At 45.6% G+C, this 24,252-nt stretch overlaps 1 protein-coding gene across 4 annotated transcripts in view; it reads right to left on the minus strand.

The window, feature by feature from the left end:
• PHACTR4 (phosphatase and actin regulator 4) overlaps positions 1–24,252 on the minus strand; it is a 70,008-nt gene that overhangs the window by 31,221 nt on the left and 14,535 nt on the right. For 2 of the 4 annotated variants that reach the window (XM_062594009.1, XM_062594010.1), the window contains exon 2: positions 12,797–12,843. In XM_062594009.1, coding sequence (XP_062449993.1) covers positions 12,797–12,812 — 16 coding nt within the window. In that variant the 5' untranslated portion in view covers positions 12,813–12,843. Of the gene's footprint in view, positions 1–8,115; positions 8,223–10,798; positions 10,872–12,796; positions 12,844–24,252 lie in introns of those variants that run through there. The other 2 variants (XM_062594011.1, XM_062594013.1) reach the window with 2 other exon arrangements.

Consider the following 24,252-nt stretch of genomic DNA (forward strand, 5'->3'; position numbering starts at 1 on the left):
AACAGCTCCAAGAGGAACCCTTCCAGTTTATCAACTTTGATTCATGTTGATACAAGCTTTATTCTCTATTTAAGGAATGAGAAAACACTTGGGGAAGTTCATCTTGCCAAATGCATTTCATAAAACTACCATGGACCACCCTGAACAGTGGGGCATCCAGACCATGGGTCACACCCAGACAGAGTAATCAGCAAGACACAGGCAGCAAACCTCAGCCTCAAATCCCCAAATATTTACGGTTGCTCAACAGGCAAGGTGTCTCTGAGCAGCAGCAAGGCTTAAGATTGAAAGGCAGAGGAAAAGATTGCTGCTAACATGATTAAAGCCATGCTTGGTTTTGCGCCTTGAACTATCTGGCTCACTTGGGAACAAATCGTAGAGAGGCCCAAAGCAAAGTGTGAGCTCTCCTTCTGACCCTCTTCGGCTCCTTCTGAAATCCTAATCCCTGCCCAAACGCATCTTCCTCTCCTACCAGCACAAACAAGCTCTTGCAAAAACAAGACAGGAACTGATACCAGCATTAAGCACGATCACAGAATGACCCCCAAAGCATACGTGATCATTGCAAACAGGTAGCTTAGGTCATTAGACAGACACAGATCTGGTCCTCAAACCAAACCCTGTTTACGCATCATGTTTGACTCACCCAAGCAGTGGAGACAATGCCATGGCAATTGTTTACAGTGTCAAGGCCATTTTATATAATTAAAGGAAATGTCAAGAGATGAGATAACACCAACTGAGATCAGGAGGAACAGCCAGTCTCACCCTTGTAAGAAGCTGTTTTTCCCAAAGTTTGTTCTACCTACTGCAGACCCCCAGAATTCTTCTCATTCCACACACCTTCAAGGGATAAGTCCCTTGTCCAGTGAGCAGCCCAGTCACTGCGCTTGTAAAGCACCAGCCATGACTGTGTTTAGGTACAAGTGGCATCGCAAAGCGGCAAAAGCCCCTGCTGAGCCTATGAAATCATGTTCCTGCCTACTCACACTTGGCGTGATCACACGCGGGGCTGCAGATGGTCTCTCAGCACTGTTGCAGGTACTGCTGCCTAAAGGAAATACGCTCAAATTCAAGCAGGGCTATTTCTGCCAGTGATAGGTTTTGACTGTAGCCTAGCATACAACCACTACAGCCTTCCAGGACTGGCTTTAAAATAGCCAGCTCAAATGCCATCAGCAGCCTGTTTGTAACAGCTGTAAGCTCTGCAAGGGCTAACTACTCAAATATTTACCTACCTGCTCAAATTTGGCTGCCTAAGAACTACAGTGCACTATTATTTTGAGTACGTAAGCTAACAAGCTTATGGCCAAGCTAGGAAGGTTCAGCTGTAACCTTACCCTCAACTGCAATACAGATGACCCCTAAGTCAGTGGGCTAGACAGAGTAGCATGATTCACCTCACTCCTGTTCACGGGAGCCTTTGCAAACTTCACATCTATGTTACTGCACACCTCAAGATACGCCCTCAGATCAAAGAATCACGTGGCAAGAGATTAGCGAGCTATGAAGCACCATGCTACATCCCATGGCTCCATAATGTTGTGATGCACAGTTCCCAGTGCTCAAATAGGTCTCAACACAGCTGATTAATAGATCTTTTAGGGGAACATCAATATTGTAGCCTCCCCATCATAGCATCCAGCAAGGAGTTCCCACCTCAGGACCCACAGCATATAGACTTGGCAGCACCAGATCTCTAGCTCAGGTTTTCAGCTTACAGGCTGTGAATCCTCTGGTACAAGAGTTACCTTTAAGGATTCAAAATGAGAAGCCAATAGGAAAAGCAGGAACATATTTAAATTAACTCAAACTTTACATGGGCCTGTGGTTCCTACAGGAGCCTATGCTACATCAGAAAGTGTACAATGATGCACAAACAAAAGGTTGAAAGCCACGACTACAGTGAGCTTACTCTTCAAGTAATTGTTTTAGCAGGGACATGTTTGAGCAGATTTTTGAATCGGCGCAAAAAATTATTTAGTTACGGTGTGCAAATGTAAACAGGCCATTTCCCCCCACCCCGCTGCAAACTTTGTCTGAAATACGAAGAATGTTCTCACGCTGGACTCCCATTTAAACAAGTCTGCAGAAGGAGCTACCTCCTTTGCTGTAAGGAGGCCATCTGAGGCTTCCTCCAAGGAGACTGAAATTACAGGGGACAACGAAGCCACCTAACCCCTTTACCTTATCAACAGCAGGGCCAGCTGCCTCCTGGGCACTTCACCCGAAATCCTAGCTGGTCCGTTGGCTACATCAGTGCACATCCTCCTGCAGCCTTACTTGAAGAAGTCTGGAAACATGAGTCATTAGCAGCCCTGCAGCCTAATCCTGTTCTAAGGAAGCTCCTGGGAGTTCCAAAATAATTCTCAAAACTAATCTTCACCCACATAAGGGAGTAGAAAAAAAATAAAACCTCTCAAAAATCCACAGCTCTTACTGAACTTCAGATCAGGTTCGACATAAAAAAAAAGCTCAGAAACTAGAAGCCGACTGACCCCTTAAAGGAGCTTTCCCATATTTATGGAAATTTCTAGTTTGGCACACAAGCACGGGCTCATTTACTGAGTATTAGAGTTAAAAAAAAAAAAAAGGCAATTTCTACTGAGATGCTAAAAGAAAAAGGTCTATTTCATTATTAACTCAGCCTCTGGCTACAGAATAAATGAAAAAAAAATGTTTTTTCCTGACTTTCAAACTCAAATTCTAATTCTCAAAGTGCACACCTTCTCTTGTGAGATATGTGATAGTCTGATTTTTGCCCGTAACTGAACACAGAGCCACAAGTCATTAGGTTTTGCATTTCTGCAGCTGAGGACATAAGTTGACCTGGCAGCTAGAGCTCCATCATTCCCATTTACGACAACAAATCCTGCCTAAGAATCAGGACACTAAACTTCACAGGATGGCAGGACCAACAGGAAAACAATTAAGTCTACAACAAACGTCAGCAAGTGACTGAATATGCACTAGGGCTTCTTTTCTTCTCTCCCCTCCCTACTTTTAGTTCTTCCCCTTTCCTGCGTGGTTACCTTATAATTTATCAGACAGATGGCTTAGAAATAACTCAGGACAATCTTTATTTATTTTTTTTCTCCTCTCTCTCTCTCTCCAAACGCCCGTTACTTTTGTTTAGAACAATTGCTACCAGTTATCAGGGATGCAAAATAAGTTTTCAAAAAAGAACTGTTTATGCTCCTGACAGGCATATCCATCAGGCCCAGTAAATACCGTGGCCTGGGAACAGTCTCCAGCACAGGAACTTGGACTGCTGATTCCCGATGCCAGGAAGGCATGACGAAAGGAAGTCGCATTTTATACTTGCCCTGGTTCTTGGGTTCTTTTTCTGAACTCTTGTTTCGGAGTGGGCTCGAGGCATTTTTGCTGGGGAGGAGCGTATGGCTTCGCGCAGAAACAGGGCGCTTATTACTAAACTAATTTTTCACAAAGCTCTAGTGTCACTGGAGAACGGTGCCCCAGACGCTACCCACCGAAACCAGCTCTGGGAATACGGATCAGTACTTTCTCCTGAACAGGCAAATAAGGAAAAAATCTGAACAGATACAGAATGCTGAGGGTGCCAGACTCGCTAGAATAATCCCATTACAGAGTTATCCAGAACAAGCAGTTTGCTCAATATTTGAGGGAGATAACAGGATTAACTTCATGTTCAACATCATTTGAGCCTAATAATTGCAGAATCACTCCTAAGGCCCTAATGTCATTGATTCAACAGGGGATTCCCATCAACCCCCCAAAAGCCCTAGCTCTGAAAGCCTGTTCATTAGTGTCAGCATCTTAAGTTAATTACTTTGAGAGATTTTTCCTTCCCTCCCTAAAGCAAAATGTTACTTAACCCCTGCAACACACTGGATGCTTGAGCAGAACAAACTTCTGTATTCCCCACAGGAAGGAACCATGCTTACTTTCCTAATTAGCAATAATGTCTCGAAGATTTAATGCTAAGATCAAAATGTTAGGGTGGTGGCCTTTTCAAAGTTGCAGTTGAACTCCAGTGGAAATCATTTCCAAGGTTGGCTCTAGCCCTCTTCCCTCACTTTCGAGGGCCAGTCCCGGATGCCTGGTTATTTCTCTAACAATCTGGACCATCCTCTCCCTCTTCCTCCTGTCGGGAAGGTAATCGACCCTCTGTGAACACAGCCACGAGCGAACCCGTCCAGCACGGATCACTACCTTGCCTTCAGGACCCCTGTGCTTTGCCAAATGATGACTCACTCTTAGACCAGGCTTCCAAACGAGTCCCTTACTGCAGCCGTGCTGGGGAAGTAAAGGGAAAACTTGCAAAGCAAACAGCACGTAGCGCTGTTTCCTAGCCTGCAGGATCGAGTGGGGAAGAACCACAAGAACTAGGCCGTGTTTTTCTAAGGGATTCTTACTTGGGACACCAAAAGTTATTAAATTCCACCTTTCTGAGTGCAGGGGAGGCTTTTGTTCTGATGCACTACTCCAATTAAGCCGCTCTTGTTATTTCATCCCTATCCCGAAGCAATTACAGCATACCACCAAGCCACCCCCACCTCCAGGCTTCCTGCTGGCTCACTGCCCCAAGATCCAACCTCCCCAGCCCCTGTTTGGCTGCACCTTCACCCCAACGGCATTCACAGTCCTCGTCCCAGCCCTCCGGGGGCAGCTGGGGGTGCGAGAGCCGCACTCCCACCAAACTCGCCTTCCCGCTGGCCTCGCGCTACGAAAACCACCGCGTTTACAGGAAACTGCTCTGGCAGAGGTGCGGAAAACGCGGTCTCCGAGGTCGTGCTGCTTTGGGGGGGGGGGGGGGATGACACGAAAGAAGCCGAGAGAGAAACCCCGCGCCGGGGGGGGGGGGGGGGGGGGCTGCGAACCCCGCGGCCGCGCAGCGGCGCCCCGCGGCCGCCCAGCGGCGCCCGCCCCCTGGCGGCCGCGGCGCAGCGCCGGCCGGGCCAGCGAGGCCCCTTGCGTGACTGCAGGGCGATTTACGCCCCTCTCCACCGCGACCACCTAGGTTAGCAGCGGAGCTTCGCACGCCTGAGACAAAAGCAGGTTTCCAGGCTGAAATGGAAGATGCTGACGAAATGCCAGAGACGCTGCAAGGAAATCGCCTTGCAGCCGAGTTGCTCCAGTGTATAAAGCTTTAACCCACACAGCCTTGAGACAATAGCTCAAATAGGAGCAAGGATGCTGCGCTATAGAAGCCTGCGGTGCCCAGCTGAGAAAGAAAATAGCCTGAGGACCAGCTGAAGCAGGCTAAACATATCTAGTAAGTGGAATTTAGTAAGTCTTACAAACACTACTGCTTTTAATTACCAGAGACATACAAGTTTATTGTCACCCAGCTGGTAAGCCCTTTAGAAATTTTAAAGCCTATGTTTTCTGAAGACAGACAAAAAAACAGGCAGGATAAAGAGCAATATTCTTCCCAAGCAGTTCTCAGTGACTGCAAAGCTAACCAAGCTGTGGTTATCACTTGTCCCATCACAGCTGGCTCAGTTGCACACCTGTAAGCAAGCCATGCAAGGTATCGGGCTTCTTGTTGCACTCAAGTGTTTCAGGAGACAAAAGACATTTTCAGAAATCAGTCAGGCTTCTTTTCAATAGAAACATAAAAGAAACGGATAAAACAGTGACATCAGCAGTGACACTGGGCAACTGTTGGTGGCCAGGCTGCTGCGAAGCAGAGCAGTGCCAACTTCGCAGCTCTGCAGAGCCTGAGATGCAGCCTGGCTCAGCCAATGGCTCAGCTAACATCATTTTACAACTCACAAGAGCAGTAATGAGAACATTCAGTTTGTTTTGGTTTGTTTTTTTAAAGCCAGGCAGACTGCTGCTGTACGAACAAGAACAAAAACAGTAATAATAAAAATCCACTTATCCAAAACCCACTTACCTCTGGTTCCAGAGCAGGCTTCCCTTCTACTCCAACCCCAATAAAATAAGCTACTTAAACCTCTTGGCAGAGAATCTACAGCCAAAATGTTTCAGAGAGCACTGTGAGCCTCCTCTCCCTTTTACACATAGGGAATTTAAGGTCTAGCAGATTGAAAACTAGAAATTCTCCAAATTCAGCACTCGTGCTCCATGCCCTACATACTGAATCACAGTAACTCCACACTCACTGTTTTACAGTGAATCAGTCTGAATTATCCAGAGGATTGATTACATGTCCTACAATGTCTTATCTCTTAATACAAGGAAAAAGATTGTTCAACTATCACAAAACAGTTCAGCAGGTATGACATTTCTCACACCAGCAGCTTTTGCTACTGCCAGCCTGTAAGGCTAAAGTATCTCATTCCCAGTATATCCATGGTTTAGCCACTAAACTCTAAACCCAGCAAAATTAGCCTCCACTTCTCTCCTGGCAGAGCTACCTGCAGAAACCACACTGCCACTTGCTACAACAGGAGTCACTTGAAATGGGCTGCCACGGAATTACAAGATCTCCAGAGGATCAGCAAATCATCTCTGCAAAACACTTACTTATGGATCAGAAGAGCAGCAAGGGTTCAGACACCAGCTCAGACTATGGGGGCTCTGTTTTGGTAGATTTATTTGGGAGCAAGGGGGAATTGTTGGGTTTTCATTTTTCTAAATGCCACAGTGACTAATTGATGCATAAGCGATCTGAATTATTTGCAAATGCAGTAGGCAGAAGGACAAAACAGACATCCCGCTAACTGCCCCAAGCACTTAGGCAACGTTCAGCGAATTATTTACACCAAACAAGAACATCCATTGCAAATTTAAGAACAAAAGGCTACTAAGAGAGTGTCCCAACGTATTTTGCTACCTTGACAAGTGCAGTCAACCTATCTGCTAACCTATGTGAAAGCGTTACAGTAAGTGCAGTAAACTGCATCTTGTTTAAAAGTCAAATGGTCTCAAATGAGATCAGTAAAAGCCTCTGGAAGATTTGACTAAGGAACAGTAGGATGCATGCTTGCACATTAGCACACTTCAGCTGTAATTAAATGTTTAATCTGAGCCACTTTTACCACTTTCACTCTCTTCTATTATATCGTGCAAAACAGTTATATTACTATATACATAATTCATAGCACCTCATAAGGGAATCACAGCTTCTGTATCTTCATGAAAGAAAAACCTGTTCTTTTGTTATGGAACAGGCATTATAAAGAGATTTCTACTGGCTAGCTAGCATTAACCGCTCCTCTCTGGCAGTCTTCAGAGCTCTGTGACAGTGAAGTAACTCCAGTACTGCAATGGTCTAAATTTGTCTCTGTAGATCAAAACTAGAAAACAGTGAATGGCATCTCCAGCAGCCTAGCTTAAACTAAAAAGCACATCTTCAAACCACTTCAGTTTAACATAAAAGTGGCCATTTGACAAATTCCTTTAAATACTCACAAACGGTTGGTTAAAATGTCTGTCCTGGCTGCAGCCTAGAAGCAGTTGATTTTCAGTTAAACCTTAGTCATCAAAAGGGGATTCCCACCCAGGCAGACTCTAGCAACAACAGCAAGCTCAAGATTCCTTGAAATCAGAGGTTAGCCATTCATCCAAATTCTCCAGCAAATGCAAAGAATAATACAGAGTACCCTTTGCCTCATACTCTCCCCTCCTGCCCCCACTTGGGCACTTCTTCCCTTTTAAAGTTCATTACCTGAAGTACCAGAATGACTGTCCTAGGGATCTAGCCTCATTATTTTTCTGAAGAACACAAGACAGCATGGACAGCAGCACGTTATTTGCCCTCACTGTCCTTCCTCCATCCTGACACCCTGAAGCAATTGCCATCAGATCAGCCAGGGAAGTGTGGACTTCACCCCACGCTGCGTCCTCGCCTCTGCCCCCAGCCTTCCGTGGGCCACCTCGGATTCTCTCCGCAGTCACAGGACATGACCAGTCACAGCAACATGACCTATCTCACCACATTCAAATCAACTGCCGCTGCACAAAATGTTTTACATCCTACCAGGTGCTCCCTGCGTTTCACCCCTGCTAGAAATAAAGGGCTTCAGAAAAAAAAGGACTAGCGAGAGGGCAAGCACCTCTGAAGTGGAAGCAGAAAACTGCTTTTCAAGAGCAGTTTTATTTGCTCATAACAGACTTTGCCTGTCTGAAATCTTCTGCTCTCTTCCACCTATGTCTGCCTACCTGGAGGAGATACCAGGCTTGAAGAGCCTTTTTAAAGAGCAGCAGGGAGAATTCCTGGCAGGAAGCAAGAAGGAACCCGCACATGATCCAGCATCATCCAGTGGACACTGTAAAGCAGAGAATTATTTTCAGTCACCAGTGGAGCAGGCTGATGGAGCCTGCAATTAAAGCATCTTTGGGATGGGACCTTAGCAGTGTATTCACCCAGAACAGCACCTTTGCTATTGCATCCACCCCCTTCCGAGCATTAGTCTCTTAAAAGGCAGCAGTAAGAGAACTTAGTTAGACAATCTAGTCCTGGAATAGCTTGATACACTTCTTTAATCTCAGACCTTCTTTCAAGCAGCAAGGTTGCTTGAAAGTTGGCAGCAAGTGGCAAGTATTACTTGTACAGACATGCTTTTAATCGGAAGTGATCTAAAAATCCTGTTACCTATACACCTACAATGATGGTGCATTCTGTTTGCATTTTGGCCATCAGTCTCAGAGCATCTGAAGGCATTGCTCTAGTTTTCATGGATAAAAAAGCAGGAATCAGGTAGATTGCTGTGTACCCTACCAGGAACAAGTAGTAGAGCTGGTGGAATAAGAAACAAGTGTTCACATTCCTAGTCTCTTCCTTTGCTCAGACTATATTTATAGTGCAAGTCTCCAAAAGCAACAGATTCATATCACATTGGTTTCCTTATGAGGCATGTAGCCCAGAAGACAGCATAGATGCTAAAACAAATTACTTTGCACAAAGTTTAGTGACTTGAAGAGTATTTCAGAATGGTTAACGCAAGTCTGTTCTTTAGTTGAGAACAAACTGGGGGGGGAAAAAGTAGCATGGCAGGAGGAAATGAGATGAAAGACAGCCTTGAATAAGAAATAACTAACTGTAATAATAAGACAACTCTTGAAATATTAAATGTATAGATGCTTTAAGTATTTCAAATCAGTGCTACTCTAAAGAGGTAGAAGCAGATTTGGGTAAGAGTCCACGCATGCAAAAGGCTACTTTCCTGGTTTCCCAACAGGCTTCACAATTTTTTGACAGTAGGACCTTCTAGGGAAGCTCCAAAAAGCTTTATCCCAATTCCTGCAGAGTAAGCATCTAGCCACAAACAGAAGTTGTAAACAAAGCAAATGTAAGTTCAAAAGTACAGGAGGGAGGAGGATCCAACAGCAAACACTCCCCATGAAAAAAGGTATTACTACACTCCCTCCACAGCTCTTCATAAATGATTAGCTCAGACATTACTAGGCAAACAAACTGCAGGCCCGTTTCCATGCTGGGTCAGTCCAACACTGCAGCAGAGCTTTCAGTGAACCATCAGCATAAGGTGAGACTTGCCCTGCGAAGCACAGAAAGCTCCCACTTCTTAAATATTTGCTCTTTCAGATCACTGAGACTTACAGGAAGAAAAAATGCCAGATATTAAGAAGATCCCTTCACTAAGAAAAAAGGCTCAAACCTTTAGTTTATACCACCATAAGAACAGAGAACAGCTTTTGGAAGAGGATCTGGACAGTGACAGTGTGGGCAGCAAATGGGACAGCGGAAGTATGCCCTGAAAATAGAGCGTGATGCTGCACCCTCACCACACCAGCAGGAAGGATCTGAAAAAGGGAAAGGTAATATTTCCCTTCAGCAATTCCCTTGTGTAGGTGGGGCCTCTAGAAGACCTTGCAGAGAAGGGAGACTTGGCCCCAGCCCTGTGCATATATTTAGAAACTATTTATTCCTCTCACTAACCTCCATACTCCCACCCACCACGCAGGGCTCAGCTGACAACCTGACAGCAGCGTATTCCCTCCACAGTCTACGCGTGGCTGTGCCCTGACTTAACACCAACGCACAGTATCTGTTACTACCACCTCTCAATGCCCACACACAACCTCGCGGGCTCCCCCCACTTCTGCGTTCCTTCCAGCTCCAGGAGGTTTCACGGCACTATTCACGAGCTGACGGCTTCGGCAGACGAGCTACACAAGTTTCCGAACCTTGAACAGTTTATGCATCTGTTAAGCCAATGGCTGCTCACACAACTTGCAGCAAAGTAGCTCAGTTTTGCCTAGTCCACCATTAGAAAGAAAAACCATCATCTGATGCTGCCCTAGCCACAGCACACGTGCATGTCCACATTACTGTACATCAGCTGGCACGTGGTAACAAACCACAGTAATTTGCTGTGTCCTGTCCCAGGACTTGCAAGAAGCTACTCTATATACTCTATACTCAAAAAACCCCTACTGAAGGTAGGGTAGAGAGTAAACTAAGTTGTATACCTGTTTTAAAACAACTGCATATAGACAAGCTCTGAGATTTCACTGCAGCTGCCTGGAGACCATGCTTCTACCAGTCTTCACGGGTGAGCGTGAATTAAAATCTGAAGACAACAGCAAATTTCATTTTTAATTAGCCAGGGCAGTCAGCCAAGGAGGAGCTCCCCCACCCACCCCTGGCTAGTGAAGCCTGACAGCTAAAAAGGATTTATGCTTCACTGTGCAGTCCCAGCGGCCATTCGGAGCACACCAACTCTGAACATGCGCCAGTGCAGTTAAAACAAAAGCCACCATGCAGCGTTGTGCGTGCGGTTAATATACAACCGGTTAAGGACAGCGACACACCAAAGCCCCAGGCTTCGGGGGAACAAAGGGCAGCAGCTCCGCTCAGCTCCTGCGCACAGCCCCACCTTACCTCATCTCCAGTCACACTGCCGGGAACAGAACCCAGAAGTCCCGAGCTTGGCAGCACTTGGAGAATGAGCATCCTTAAAGGCAAAGTAATTAAAAAAAGACCCATCTATTTATTCTGCCTTTTACATGGGGTCCTTAGCTCCTGGCACTAAGGAGACAAAGCCAGAAAGCTCCACAACCAGCTGTGGGGGGGAAGTCTTGCACAAAACAAAGATCAAATGCAGATGCTTTATCCTAAACTTGCACGAGTGAATCTGTTCAGAGGGAAAGGGGAGTTAATCCTCCTCGAGTTAGCAAGATGGAAACAGAGCAGAAAGCCTTTCGCATCTTAGGCCACCAGTTCTGCCCAAGTCAGGAGTCAAAGCAGTCAGTGACCTCAATAGGCTGTAATGCCATGGCTCATGGATCTGCCCAAAAAACGGAGCTCAACTGCACGTAAACAGGGACGGAAAGCTTTGTGATATGGACAAAGCTGGCTGCTGACAGTCCCAACAGAGACCGAGTCCGGGTAAGTTGAGCCCATAGCATTGCTCAAAGCCATCCCGTTAATGCAGAGATGGAAGAATCCGCCCTGCTGTCGCCTGTGCTTTGTCCTGGGGTTGAGGAGGGAGCTGCCATCTCCACAGCTACTGCTTCAACACCAGCTGCCAGCATCACATTCACTCCCCTCACCTCTTAAAAATAATCATCTGGGATTAGTCTGCCACAAGCAAACCATAAGGGAGAGTAATCACCACAGATTAAATGGGCATCTTACAGGCTAACAGAGAGCACAGCAGCAATTCTTGCCTCCATGATTATTAGCATCACTTTTTCATGCATGTACGTTTGGCTCATAGCTGTTCCACATGTGCCACTGGGTTCCAGCAGACCAGCTTTCCATGAAGCCAAACTGGCCTTCCCAAGACAGGCCTGGTACATCTGCCATGCTGGGAACACCGCACTGCTGAGAAGCATGTTGAGTCTCAAGCGTTAAGAATAGGCATCACCTGTTCGCTCAGGAATAATCCAGAAACAACATCTGTGGTCACAGAGTTGCACTTCACTACGAGTTCCGAGTCACCAACTGCATAGCTGCCCTTTCCACGATAATTTAATGATAAAGGTTATGAAAAGTGGGCTTTCATACATCCAGTGCCAGCTGGAGATTTGACATAGTTTCATCTGAGATGATTTAACATTTCTTATGTTTGTCAGTAGCGATTGCAAGAGGTAACACCATATTCCATGAGATGAAAGGTTAATATGCTTAAGGCGGACAGACTTCTCAAGGTGCTGGCAAGAGCTTTCATGCAAATCCCATTTCAACAACAGGAAAAATGGCCATTTAACCAATGTTTTCCACAGCCATTTTAGACAAACAGAAGGAAAAGTCAGTCAAGCACCTACTCTATGCCAAAATCTAATGGGTTCACCTGCAACTAAATCCAGCTTCAGTTTAACCCAATGACCAGTTTACTTGCCTCATGGCAAGCAATACATAGTGCCTAAAGCAACAGCTTTAAAGTCAAGTTTTGTTTAATTAAAAAAAAAAAATCCTAGATCTTTTGCAAGACAAAACAGTCTAGGGAAATAAACACAGAAAGAAAAGTCAGGAGCTACCATTGAGCTAATCCTTCTTTTCAGCTTGCAGTGTGCCTTGTTCAAATCACTTACCAGCTCAATGCCTCTAGCCTCCTACCTATTAAAGAAGGAATATTACTTCGTTTTCAAGAGCTTGAGATACTCAGGAGACCTGTATTCCAGTTTTTACAGATGGGAGTTTAAAAAAAATAAGATCTTTCAGACCTACAACACAGTTTTGTTCAGATCTGCTCTATGCTATTACCATAGTAGAGCAGCAACTGATGCATCTTCCAAAGCAATCTTATTTTCTAACCATCTTCTACATTTGAATTGAAGATTCAAAGTTTAAAGCAATAAGGCTCTTCACAGTATTTATTCAAGGAAGAACGAACAGATCCACAACCTGTGGTATGATATCTGAGCGTGTACTTACCAATGTTATCTTCCATTCCTCTTCCACGCTAGCTTGCTGAGCAATCCCTACGAAAACAGGGAACAAAACCAACACACAAATTAAAATTTCAAGTGTAACTAAAGCCAAGGTTTAGTTTCATTTCCCTATCAGTTCTGGTCAGCCTACATGTAACCAGTGTGTGGGGAACTCAAAGCAGAAAAGCTGCCCCAGCAAACTAGAGAGTGTGATATCTTCACCACTCCGGTGAAGCACAGTAAGAATTTCCATCAAGCAGCAGCCCAGGGAAGGTACAGTTTGCCAAATGTAATGGGTTTGTTGCCATTTTACATCAGCAGAGACTACAAAAAGCACATATACCACCTTTCTTTCACCTTCTGAACACTTCGAAGATTTTAGTACCCTCTAAACACGTACACACTCTGTGTTGGAAAGAAAGGCTAAGCAAAGTTAAGGAGTAATTAATACAAAGCATCAAACACTTGTTCCCAGGGAAAAATCCCACATCTGTCTCTTCAAGCAGGCATGTGTCTGCTGTAAAAGGGAACAACAAATGCTTATTTAGCAAACAGAATAGCACACGCACAGGAAGTATTTCAGAAGTTGCAGAACATGACAGCTTTGAATGCATTGGGAGAAAGAGGACAAAAAGGAGGAACTGGGATTTTAATAACAAAATCCAGCTTTTCTCTAGAGAAAGTTCTGAAACGAGATACAAGAGGAACTAAGCTTGGGGGAATCAGGAGACATCTTCATTCCCATACATTTATGCAGCACAATAAAAATAGGCTCAGCATTTTAGAAAAAAAAAAAAAAAAAAAAAAAAAGGTGTGCTTTGGTCCTGAAGAGCCTGCAGTTCAAATTAAGACAACCACAATACAAGATGTCAACAGGCACAGCACGGGGTGCTTGGGAAAGAGCTAAAAAAATCAGCTTGCTTCCACAGACCTGCAGTCAAAACTAGCTTTTATCCACAGCTCATATCAGCCTAACCCTTCCAAACATCTCAGCACCTTAGCTCCCAGCAGCTAAACAGCACTAGCGCAATTTGCTGGCTGTAAAACAAGTCATCTCCGTCTTATGGAATTATCTGACTTTAGAGCCCATGCCCAGCTTGCATGAGAGTATCAGAACCACGGGGCTGTGCTGTCAGAGGAGATAACCCTACCGCAGCTTTGCTGAAAGTGTGTCTGAGCAAGCTCTCGCCAGCAGGGCTTTCAGCTTCGCTTTGCTGAGCCGCGTGGGTGGAACACGCTGTTTGATCAGGCAACCACGCTCTAAGCTCTGTTGCAGTTAGGACACTATTGCAGCAATATTCTTAGATGGGCGAAAACAACCCTTGACAACAAAGACATTAAACTATTAGAAAGCTATTGGCAAGCACAAGCACAAGGAACAAGCACAGCTTTGTAAACATTTTAGCCTACAGAAGTCATATCTATGCACAGCCTTCAGGGCACCAAGTTGGTCACCCCAGTCCATCTGATGGTCTTCATTTCAGAGGCAAATCGTCCTGAAGCTACTCAGGAAACACCTCAAGAATCCCTCCAGCTTGATCCACTAACACTTAAAATACAGCCAACATTTATACACACTATAGACGCATGATTTGGTATATCCATGTGATACGCCTCTTCTACATACTGCATCACCAAGGACACTATTTGCAAAAGCTAGAATGACTGCTACACATCAAAAGCAGGAGCACCATAAGGGTTTTACTAGTCTCTGCATCAACTCAGTGTTTTCACAAAAATCCACATCCTCAGTCTGCAGCAGCTCCAGCGCACAGAGCATTCGTGGGTCAAGCCTCCCTGCTGTGTTTTCAGTAAGCCCTGTCTGAGAAGGGAAAGCAGAAGGGAAACCAAAATAGACATCTCAATATCTACTTTAACCTCGGCACAGATGATAGCAACTCTCCTACTCCCCCAAAGCCCACCGGGGAGTTCAGTTCAATTCGCCTTTCAAGGGCATTCCCGCGCAGGCTGCGCTGAGCTTTGCACGTAACAGGGGGCACGCGTGTGACCGGAATGCTAATCCTGCCCGCCCGCGTCCGCCGGCCGCTCGCCGCACCCACGCCGAGGACAGCTGGCACAGCCCGACGGCCCCGCCGCGAGCCCGGATGAGGACGGATCCTTCCGAGCACAGCACTAAATCTGATTATTAATAGAACGGCGCGCTGGAGAAGCGACGCGCTCCGAGGTTGGAGCAAGAGTAAGCGAAGTCGGGATTCCTGGCGCTTCCACAAGGACACCAAAGCGGGACTGTGCGTCTGTGCCCGTACTCACAAAGCAGGCATGCGCTCGCTGAAGCGATGGATTAACCAGTGCATAGCCTGCTGCCAAGATTAACCAGCACTGGCTCATTCGGGAGCTGTGTTCTGCAACGGTTTCAGATAACCTGCCCCACAGAACAAAACTGACTTTTATCCCCGGCTGTCAGGCGTTTCCCTCCTTTGTGAAGGCTGCAGCAAGACTGAGAAAATTTGGATTTTGCATTTCCTTTAGCACGGCACATGCTGCAGCTTCCCTGAACATTCACGCTCTCCCAGCGTTCAGGCATTCTTGAATCTTACTCTTGGCCCACGACAGCTGTGGGAAATTTCTCTGCCGAGGGAGAGCTGTGCGGTCCCAGCAAAGCAAAGGCTTTTTTTCCAGTTAGCCAGTTAATTCACACGCAACAGAAAACGCCTGGTTCACCGCAGCACTGCAGTATTTTCTATGCTATTCTCTATCCCTTCCCTTCAGTTTTAATGCACTCTCCGCTGCAGCAGGGAGTTCGTCTCTCCCAGCTCTGCCTGCTTGCGCAGCTCGGCTGCGTCGTTCCCAGGGTGCGGTCCCACGGCGGCTTAAATGGACTAAAGTCCAGGCTCCGGGTCTCCTTCCATACACGTCCCCACCTCCCTCCAGACACCAGCACTCATCCAGCTGCGCAGTGAGAAAGTCGATCCCGATGGAAACTGAGCACTTTCAGAAGAATACACCGCGGGCTGGCGCGGACGGGACTCGGCCAGCCCCAGCGCCCTACGCTAACTCACCAGGAAGCCATGTACCAAGGTGCCGTGGTTTTTTCCAACCTCAGGCAAGCCATGCAGTTCAACTGTGAGTTTTACTGATCACCAGCTGACCTACTTGAGTCCTCGCTTGCAGCATATCCCTTACCAGAGCCCTTTAGCATGACACTTCAAAAGCTCCCAATTTCAGGCTGCATCATCTACGCTAATGCTAAACAGCTTCTTTCAAAAGACTAAGTCCAACTAAACCAGAACCAGTCAATTTTTTTCGACTAAGCTACAGAACTGACAGCCCTTCCAGGCAGAAGCGGCAGGTCACTTCTGCGCAGCGCCTCGCAGCAGGCTTGCCTTGGGCACGGAAAGTTCGTTTCCAGGCTGGTGAGGCTCTAAATCGCCATCCAGGGACCGAGGAGACAGCACTTGGGCAGCTACTACAGCGCTCTTACCGCAATGAGACAAAAGCTGAGGCTGCCTTGGAAAAAAGCGCAAGGAGGTTCTTCCAACACAAAGTACATCCATTAGTTAAAAGGAGAGGGAAGAGGAAGCGTTAACAAACTTCTGGTAGTTTGAGGAACAAGGTATTACATTAATGTAGACCACTACATAGCGCTCACATGGCATGAGGCACGCAGCACCCCAGTGCTAAAAACACCCATGAAACGAAACCAAAATCATTTGACAACCTCCCTGAAGATATTTTATTTTGACCTAATGTGATGCTAGTAACACTTTCAGTCAATAAATAACATTAGTTCATTACGTTAGTTCACTGCTTTGCTTTACATTACTGTTTTTGAAATTGTTTGGACTACAGGAGCATGCAGGAGTCCTCCTCCAGAGTAGGTCCCTGCTGGATCAGATGACTGACAAGCGTAGTAAGAGACTACTCCTGCCTGCAAGAGAGTCAAACAAGAGAAAAGTGGAGGACAGGAACACAGCTAGCTGGGAAACCAAGGCTAGGCAATAAGCAGCCTGCTCTACACCACTCGGGGAATCTGGGGAGGCTGAGACCTGAGCCTCGCTTGCCAAATCTCACTCGAGCCATTTAACCAAAACCATCAGAGTAACTTGCCTCACTGCATCAAGCCCGGCTGCACACACTTCAGAAAGGCTGGGCTCAAAGGAAGCACCAGCTGCACCACCAGCTCTGCAGGTCCAGCCCTTTTTATAAAAACAGTGAAGAATCAACATTTTATTCTTGGGCCAATCAATTACTCACTCCAGGAAAACAGATGAGTGGATTTTTGCAAAGCTGAGATAACTCCACCTAATGCTATGGGTATGCTGTCCATGAAGCACCATGAAGTCCTTAGGGGAAGGGCTGAAATAACTCAATTTATCTGCCAGCCGTAAGATTAAGAGCATGGTAAACAATATTAAAATTCTGTTCTACAAAGCAGAATAACTGAGCAGCACAGAGCAGCTCTCCCAAAGGGCAGTTTTTAGCACGGGTATACAGATGAGAGTTTAAATATCACAAGGGAAATTCTTCTGTTAAGCAGTTTCTGCATGTGGGCAAAAAACTAAAACAGATTAAGTATGCCAAGTGCACTACTATAAATTATAAGACAAGGCATGAAGGTAGAGTTCAATCTCTTATAGGACCAAGCAGTACAGATGGGAAAATAGATACGCTTTCAGATACACAAGCTCTTGCCTCAGATCAGTAGACGCTAAAATGCTTGCCTTCCTGATAGCCTGGTAACAAATTAACTCTGCGTACAAGCCTCCTTTTACTTACGTCCTTCAATTATCATGGTTTCAAGATCATTTGCTACAAACAGGCACGCTGGTTTCAAAATTCTCCAAGCAGCCTCTACTGACCCAATTTGCTCTGTACTAATCACGCCCAGAGCAACGGAGAGGTCAACTCCTCTGCATCCTGGAGGTAAATCATAATATTCACTTTCAATGAAGTGACACAGATTAAACCAAGTTCCTCTCAAAGTCTAATGTGGCCACGTGACAGTGAATGGGGTGCACCGATAGCCCAGAATTCTGCAGTTTCTCTCACTTCAAAAGGATCCCAACACTTCAAACCAAAACACAGTTTGGATTGCTTCACTTGTTGAAAAGAAATCACCGCCGAGGAGGAATACAGCAGCTGCTCAGCACAAGGAGACAGTTTTGTGGAAGAAGTGACAAGCATACCTCAAGGAAACAGCAAGAAAATTCATAGCTATAGCAACTATAAATGCAATTTAAGCAGAATACTAGAATAACTAGGTTTTAGAAATCTAAATACTATAGCTATTACTATAAATGAAATACATGGATTTAACACTCAATAGCTGGACTCCCATGCAAATAGCAAACACCATTTTTCAGCAGCGTGGTAGCTGCCTGCGGGTGGCACAGTAATATAACGTTACCTAAGTGGATCCTGAAAAGGAAGGCGGTTGCATTCTCCATGGCTGCAGAATGCATTAGGCCAGTGGGTTTCCTTCATGACTTGCACAAGGTAAAAACATCAGATATGCTCATCACCATACTGCGCAGCATATTCCAGTGAGACTCCAGACCTGCTTCCGCTTGCAGCTCTGTTCCTGAGCAGCACAGTCAGCTGGGACCTGGCCCTTCGCCTACACGTACCTCAGTTTCCCCCTCCTCTCTAAGAGGAGATTAACTTATTTTGTAAAGCACCTCAAAACAGAATGAAACCTTCATCTGCTAGAAGCCAATGCCTTACACAGGACTGCCCCAGCAGCACCTGGGCGGCTTGCTCAGCTAACAGGCCACGCATATAGTGAGCGTTTTCGTATTTCTATTTGAAATGGATCATACAAACTCTCAGAAAAAGCCACCTCCAGCCTCCCAGGTGTTTCAGTTCAGTGAATGAGCCATATTTACCAACTTAAATAAAAAGCCAACAGCCTATAGGAAAGCCAGGTTACTTCTAAAACAGCTAAATAGAAACAGCATTTGTCACTGGGAGCTATCAGTACAGTAAACACTCAGAATTTGCCTCCAGACCTTTTGGCAGCTGATCAACTACTCCGGAGGTGTGGATGTACACAGGAAAAAACCTGCAGAATGAAAATAGCAAACCAGCTTCCCTACTCACCGTCCTTGAAGCAGCTGAAGGGCTTGCCTCTACCACAATTATCTTCCTGATAGAGCGTAAAATTAAAGCAGAATGGCTGATTAGTGCAGAGGGCAGTTGTTCTTGTTCCTAAATAAGCACCTTCATTCTGGAAGTTTATACAGGTATAAGAACATCTGAAGGGACGTAGCAAGGCATGGCTTTTCCTTGATGAACCTCCAAAACGCAAGCCTTAAATCTCCAAGAACAAGAGACTATTTAGACTCTGAATTCCTGACTGACAGCTAAACTATAAAACTTTAGATTTACCTCTACCGTTGAGTAGATGTGGAAGTTTTTCCCAAGAAGGCTTGACAGATGTATTCATCACTTGCAGGTTATCACTTGTCTGCATGCAGCTGGTATTTAGTGTCCCATCCCCTCAAAACTCTATTCTATCAGCTACATGTCTGCTCAGCATTTAGTGATACAACTTTTGGCATCGAAAAGCTTCATAGAAGACAAGGTTCTAGCTTCCTCCGCAAGAAGGCTTAACACATAACGCTTGAAGCACAACACTCAAATGAAAACTCCCTACACCACGAGAACTGCTTTGCAAAAAGTCTTTTCAATAATTTAGAGGAAGATGAACACTGAATCATAACACAGCACAAGACCAACTGATCTGCAGAGATTAGAGACAAGAACTAAAAGCAACCCAGAGTCAAAATTTAATAAAAGCTAGGAGACCAAGCTTGATATAATTAAAACCAGGATATTTATTTTAAAAGTTCCGGTCATCCACAAAAGTAAAACACACCAGTTAATCTATCAGCACATCAGAATCACCAAAACAAAGAGTGTTAATAAATCAGTTAACAAATCAATAAACAAAACAAAAAAGCAGTAGACACGTTTAGTTACTACCTTGAAAAATCTGGGCATGCCAAAAGAAGAGAAGGAAGAGAACAACGAGAAGTCATGTATTTACAGAGTTGTTTCCACAGAGGAACACAGTTATCCTAGTACCCAACTCATTTTTGCACAGTGAAACGCAAGGAAGTGAACCAGCTCCAGCAGCCTGCCAGCGGCTGCTTCTGTGTACTGCAAGTAAATACCAATGAGTAAGTATTTCGGGTGTAGCTCGTTTGCCCCAGTTCTAGCCTGTGCTTTCTCTTTCTCTCTCCTTCCAAAGAGTACGAATTCCCAAATCAAATTCCCAGCTCCAGGACTCCCAGAGGGGGAGCTGTATCATTGCTGCTTGTGCGCCAAACCAAGCAGCGCTGCAGGGAGCTACCGTGGCCCAGGAGCCTCCCTAACCAGCTAGAAAACTACCAGCTGAGCCTCCGGCAACCTAGACCCCAGCCCAATCTCTGCACTAGAGCAAGGTCTGCATGAGTTAACGAGGGCAGTAACAAGAAACCCAGGAGATCAGGAAACACCTACAGTCCAACTCACCTTTCAGAGAAGGGCGTACTAGTCTAAAGGGAAAGCATTCAGGAATGCGGTCCCCATCCCTCAGACCTGTGAATATTCAGAAAAGCAGAAAGTCTCGAGATATAAGTCTACAAACCAACAGGAGCCACAACATGCAACTTATTAAACATTTAGCATTTCATTTCCAAAGCCAAAAGGCAGGCTTCCGCCCGACCACCTTAAGCCACCCCGAACGCCTACCGCCAGGGAAAGGATTTGTTTTAAGCCAGTTCTTTCCTTGATGCAGCATGTTGCGTGCTTCCAAAAAAACACCATTCTGAAGGATGGAAACAGGGCAAATACGTGGCTGGAAAGGGTCTCCCTTTGAAAAGTGGCCAAGGGCAGCTTGGAGCTCCCAGGAAAACCCCGCGTCCTCTCCCCGCAACACCGCACGCGCTTAAATCTGGAACTGGCACGTTTCCACAGTGTCCTGCTGCGCAGCAGCTTTCAGCACAATAGGGCTTGTCAGAAATTAAAATTCCTTTGTGAGCAGCACATACCTGCTCATACGACAGTTTGTTCTCGTACCACACCTCGCGGGGAATTTTAGTTTGCTTTCGAAAGCACTAACCAACTCTCTCCGTAGAGAGCTAGGGACACAATCTGGAATACTAGCTCCCGGGCGAATGAAACCGCAGCAGGCTGAAAGCAGGGGACAGCTCGCCTGAAACCGAGATCCAACACCACAAAGCAAGGCGAGCAGAGGTCATGATGGAGCTAAACACACCTGCCAACTTGTACTCTATTCTGCATGCGAAACTACGTTTTTTTCCCCACTTTTATTAGTTCCGCCCCACTTTGTTAATATGTAGAGAGACCAATGAAGTGTCTCACACCTCTATCTCAAAATTCTTTTGTGGCAATCGCCACATTCATCAGGTCTCAGCGACACCACTGCAAGCGGTGCTGCGTCAGTGGAAAGCTCTGCTGCTCCAGGCGGAGGCCAGTTCCCGAGGCGGAGAGCTCACTGCTTTTACAGCTACGCAGGAACTCCAAAAGCTGCATGCAGTCAACAGAATTCATTTTTGACTGGCAAATGCTACCGAAAAACCTCAATCCTCTCCTTGCTGTCTACCATGAAACCTAAGAGTGAGCTTGTTTGGATGCAACAAAACCCTCCCGTTACATGACCATCCTTGGCCCACCATTACCAGCTTGCAATTGAGGACTGTGGGCTGAAAATATTATCCGGGCTATATATAATCTGCTTTCACATTACATTACAGTGCGCAACCAGAAGGCACATAATGAAAGGGTTAGTTATTTACCTCTGGCTTCTGGGATAACATACAAACCACCTTTGTCTTAGCTTTGTGGTTTCCACTTTTGTCAAGCTTTCAATGAAAACAGAGTAGCTGAGTACACGTTCTAATGCTGCGGTAAAGCCCTGTAATTATGACTGGATAGAGAATTTCATTTGCAACCACCATTTCCTCACCGAAATGAGACCATTCTTACTCTCAGCCATCGCAAAGCCAGCTTGTGAAGAGTTTCTCTTTGCATCTTTATAAAAAGCGACACGGATTAGACAATGTCATTTTAAAGCTCTGATTGTAGTTTGCTGCTGCAGTCTCTTAACGACACTTACCCCAGGTAGCAAGGCCGTCAGCTCCGCGTGACCACAGAAGGAGAGGAGACGGCAAACAGCCCTCTTAAATCACGTGTTACCAGCCTTTGTGAGGATGAATATAGTTGATTTCAAGCATCATCAACTCTCCTCACTTACAAGACTTCTCAGATTTTTTGTTCTGTCCACACAGGCCATGCTCATCAAGTTTCAGTAACTGCCATAAAGAAATTGTTATTTTCTTTGTGGAAGTAGCAACCCAAATTGGACCAGCTACCTATCTTTTTTTTTCCCCAGAAAGCACAGATGCAGCCTGTGCAGACAGCACAGCAGACACGCAAGAAGCAAAGCTGAAGTCTGATACTCTACGATAATTAGAGTCCTGCATCTTGTCAGGGAAGAAAAGGCACCGAGACCCCAGAAAGAGTAACTCAACACTGAGAAACATTTCCCATTCCCAAGCAGCTCACCTGGACTCTGAAAGCCGGCAGCGGCTGAGTCAATAGTCAGCCCTGCTGTTGGGCATTTGCTAAAGCTGAATTTGCAATCGGACCACCTGGGCCTTTCCCAAGGCGCCTCGCAGCTCACACCTTCATTCCGGCGCTGCGTGCCTGACCGCTTCCCGGGCTAAACAAACTACAGGGTACACGCAATCTGATTAAACCCCACGCTTGAATTGGTGCACATTCAAGTACATAAAATAGGCACCCTTAATCGAATTCCATATTGAAAGACAACACCATGCTCTCGCTTCTTTAAACAAAGCTAAAACACAGGAGACCTGTGCTGCATAGGTATCTTTATCAATTTAAAGTATAGTCAACTTCTTTAAGCAGACACAGCCCAACTATCTAGGATTAGATTCCTGCCTTCTAAATGGATGCACTGGATTCACATAATTGTGTCTAAAGCAACCTTAATTTTTCCATGCTCTACTTCAGTGCTTGGAAACTGCTCTCAGTGTAGACAGCTATGCAGAAAACTATGCGCTAAAGAGCGCACTGGGGTTTAACTTTCATCTTTTGGTTCAGTGCTTTGCCAAACAGTAAGGAGTTCAGGTAGAGTTTGTAACTGAGCTGTAGCCTTTTCTTCTCAGTCTTATTGCAATACTTTCTAATTGCTTCTGACTTTAAGATATCAAATTTCCTTAAAGAAGTCGTCCCCCCCCACAATTTATTGCTCATGTCTTACAACTCCAATGTTTATAAAAAGGGGTACTGGCCATAACTAAGAAAACAGACATGAAAATAAGCCCATAAAGTTTCAGAACGAGAACATTTCCTTTAAAAAAAATCATTTGTAGTTCTCATTGCTGTGCACTAAATTTATGAAGCATTAACAGTCTACATGAGGATCGTGCTTGCTACAGTAATGCCAGACAGAGTATATCCTGACTTGACTCGAATCTCAGGGAAAAAACATGCCAAATGCTGCTCTTCCAAACAGTTTGAGGGATCAATACCACTGCTAATTAGAGCATGGCCTCTCTTCTTTCAGACACGCTGAAGGTTTTGGACTGATATGTTCCCACGAACTTTGTAGATCATAATCATGAAACTTGCACAAAAGGCAGCTGCGATCTCCTGAAACTCCACCATGAACGGGGATTTTTCTTTCAGCCTGCTCTTGTTGCCACTGCGCTAATTCAGGCTCTCAGTTTAGAAATGAGAATTTCTAGCCAACACATTCAGCTGCATTAAGAGCTCAACAAACTATCATCGCTTCTTTTCAACCACAAAAGGTCCTTCCCCGACAACAAAGGCCAGTAAACGTCCAACTGAACAAGCCAATCTTGCATTATGTCCTGCAGGCTGGCAAGCCGACCTGGTCCAAGAGAGTAAGCCCTGACCTGGTCCACCCATCCAACAAAACCGCTCTATCAATTGTGCAAAATTAAATGAGAGCAATTAATTTTACTAGCAACACAGCAGATCAGCCACCAGAAAGGATATGAAAGAAGAAATCATCAAGCGTCTCGAACAAATTTGCAATGCACAGAAGCGGCTAGCTGAGGAAGTGTCTTCAGATGGGGTGTATTAACTGCAAGCTCACTCTGTTCCCGATGTACCTGGCACAGCAAACTCCTGCCCAGTGCCAGCTCCTGCACACACACATGCACCTGGTGCTCCTGCCTGAGGCAGCAGCATCCGCCAGACTCACAGCCCAGCTCTGGACACCGGCACACCTGGACTGTTTTTCAGATCACTCGACTCTGGATGACCTTGAATAAATCCATCTATGAACTAAGTCAAAATTATATACACCCCACAAGGTGATTAGTAGTCTAACATTACTAAGAGCACATCAGGCACCTCAGAAGACCCAAATGCATAAGAAAAAAAACTGCTTAAAAAGAGCAGCTTGAACTACAGCTATGACTTTCTCGTGACCCCTCTTGT

Source organism: Rhea pennata, chromosome 23 (genome assembly GCF_028389875.1).
Source record: "Rhea pennata isolate bPtePen1 chromosome 23, bPtePen1.pri, whole genome shotgun sequence".
NCBI classification, from domain to species: domain Eukaryota; kingdom Metazoa; phylum Chordata; class Aves; order Rheiformes; family Rheidae; genus Rhea; species Rhea pennata.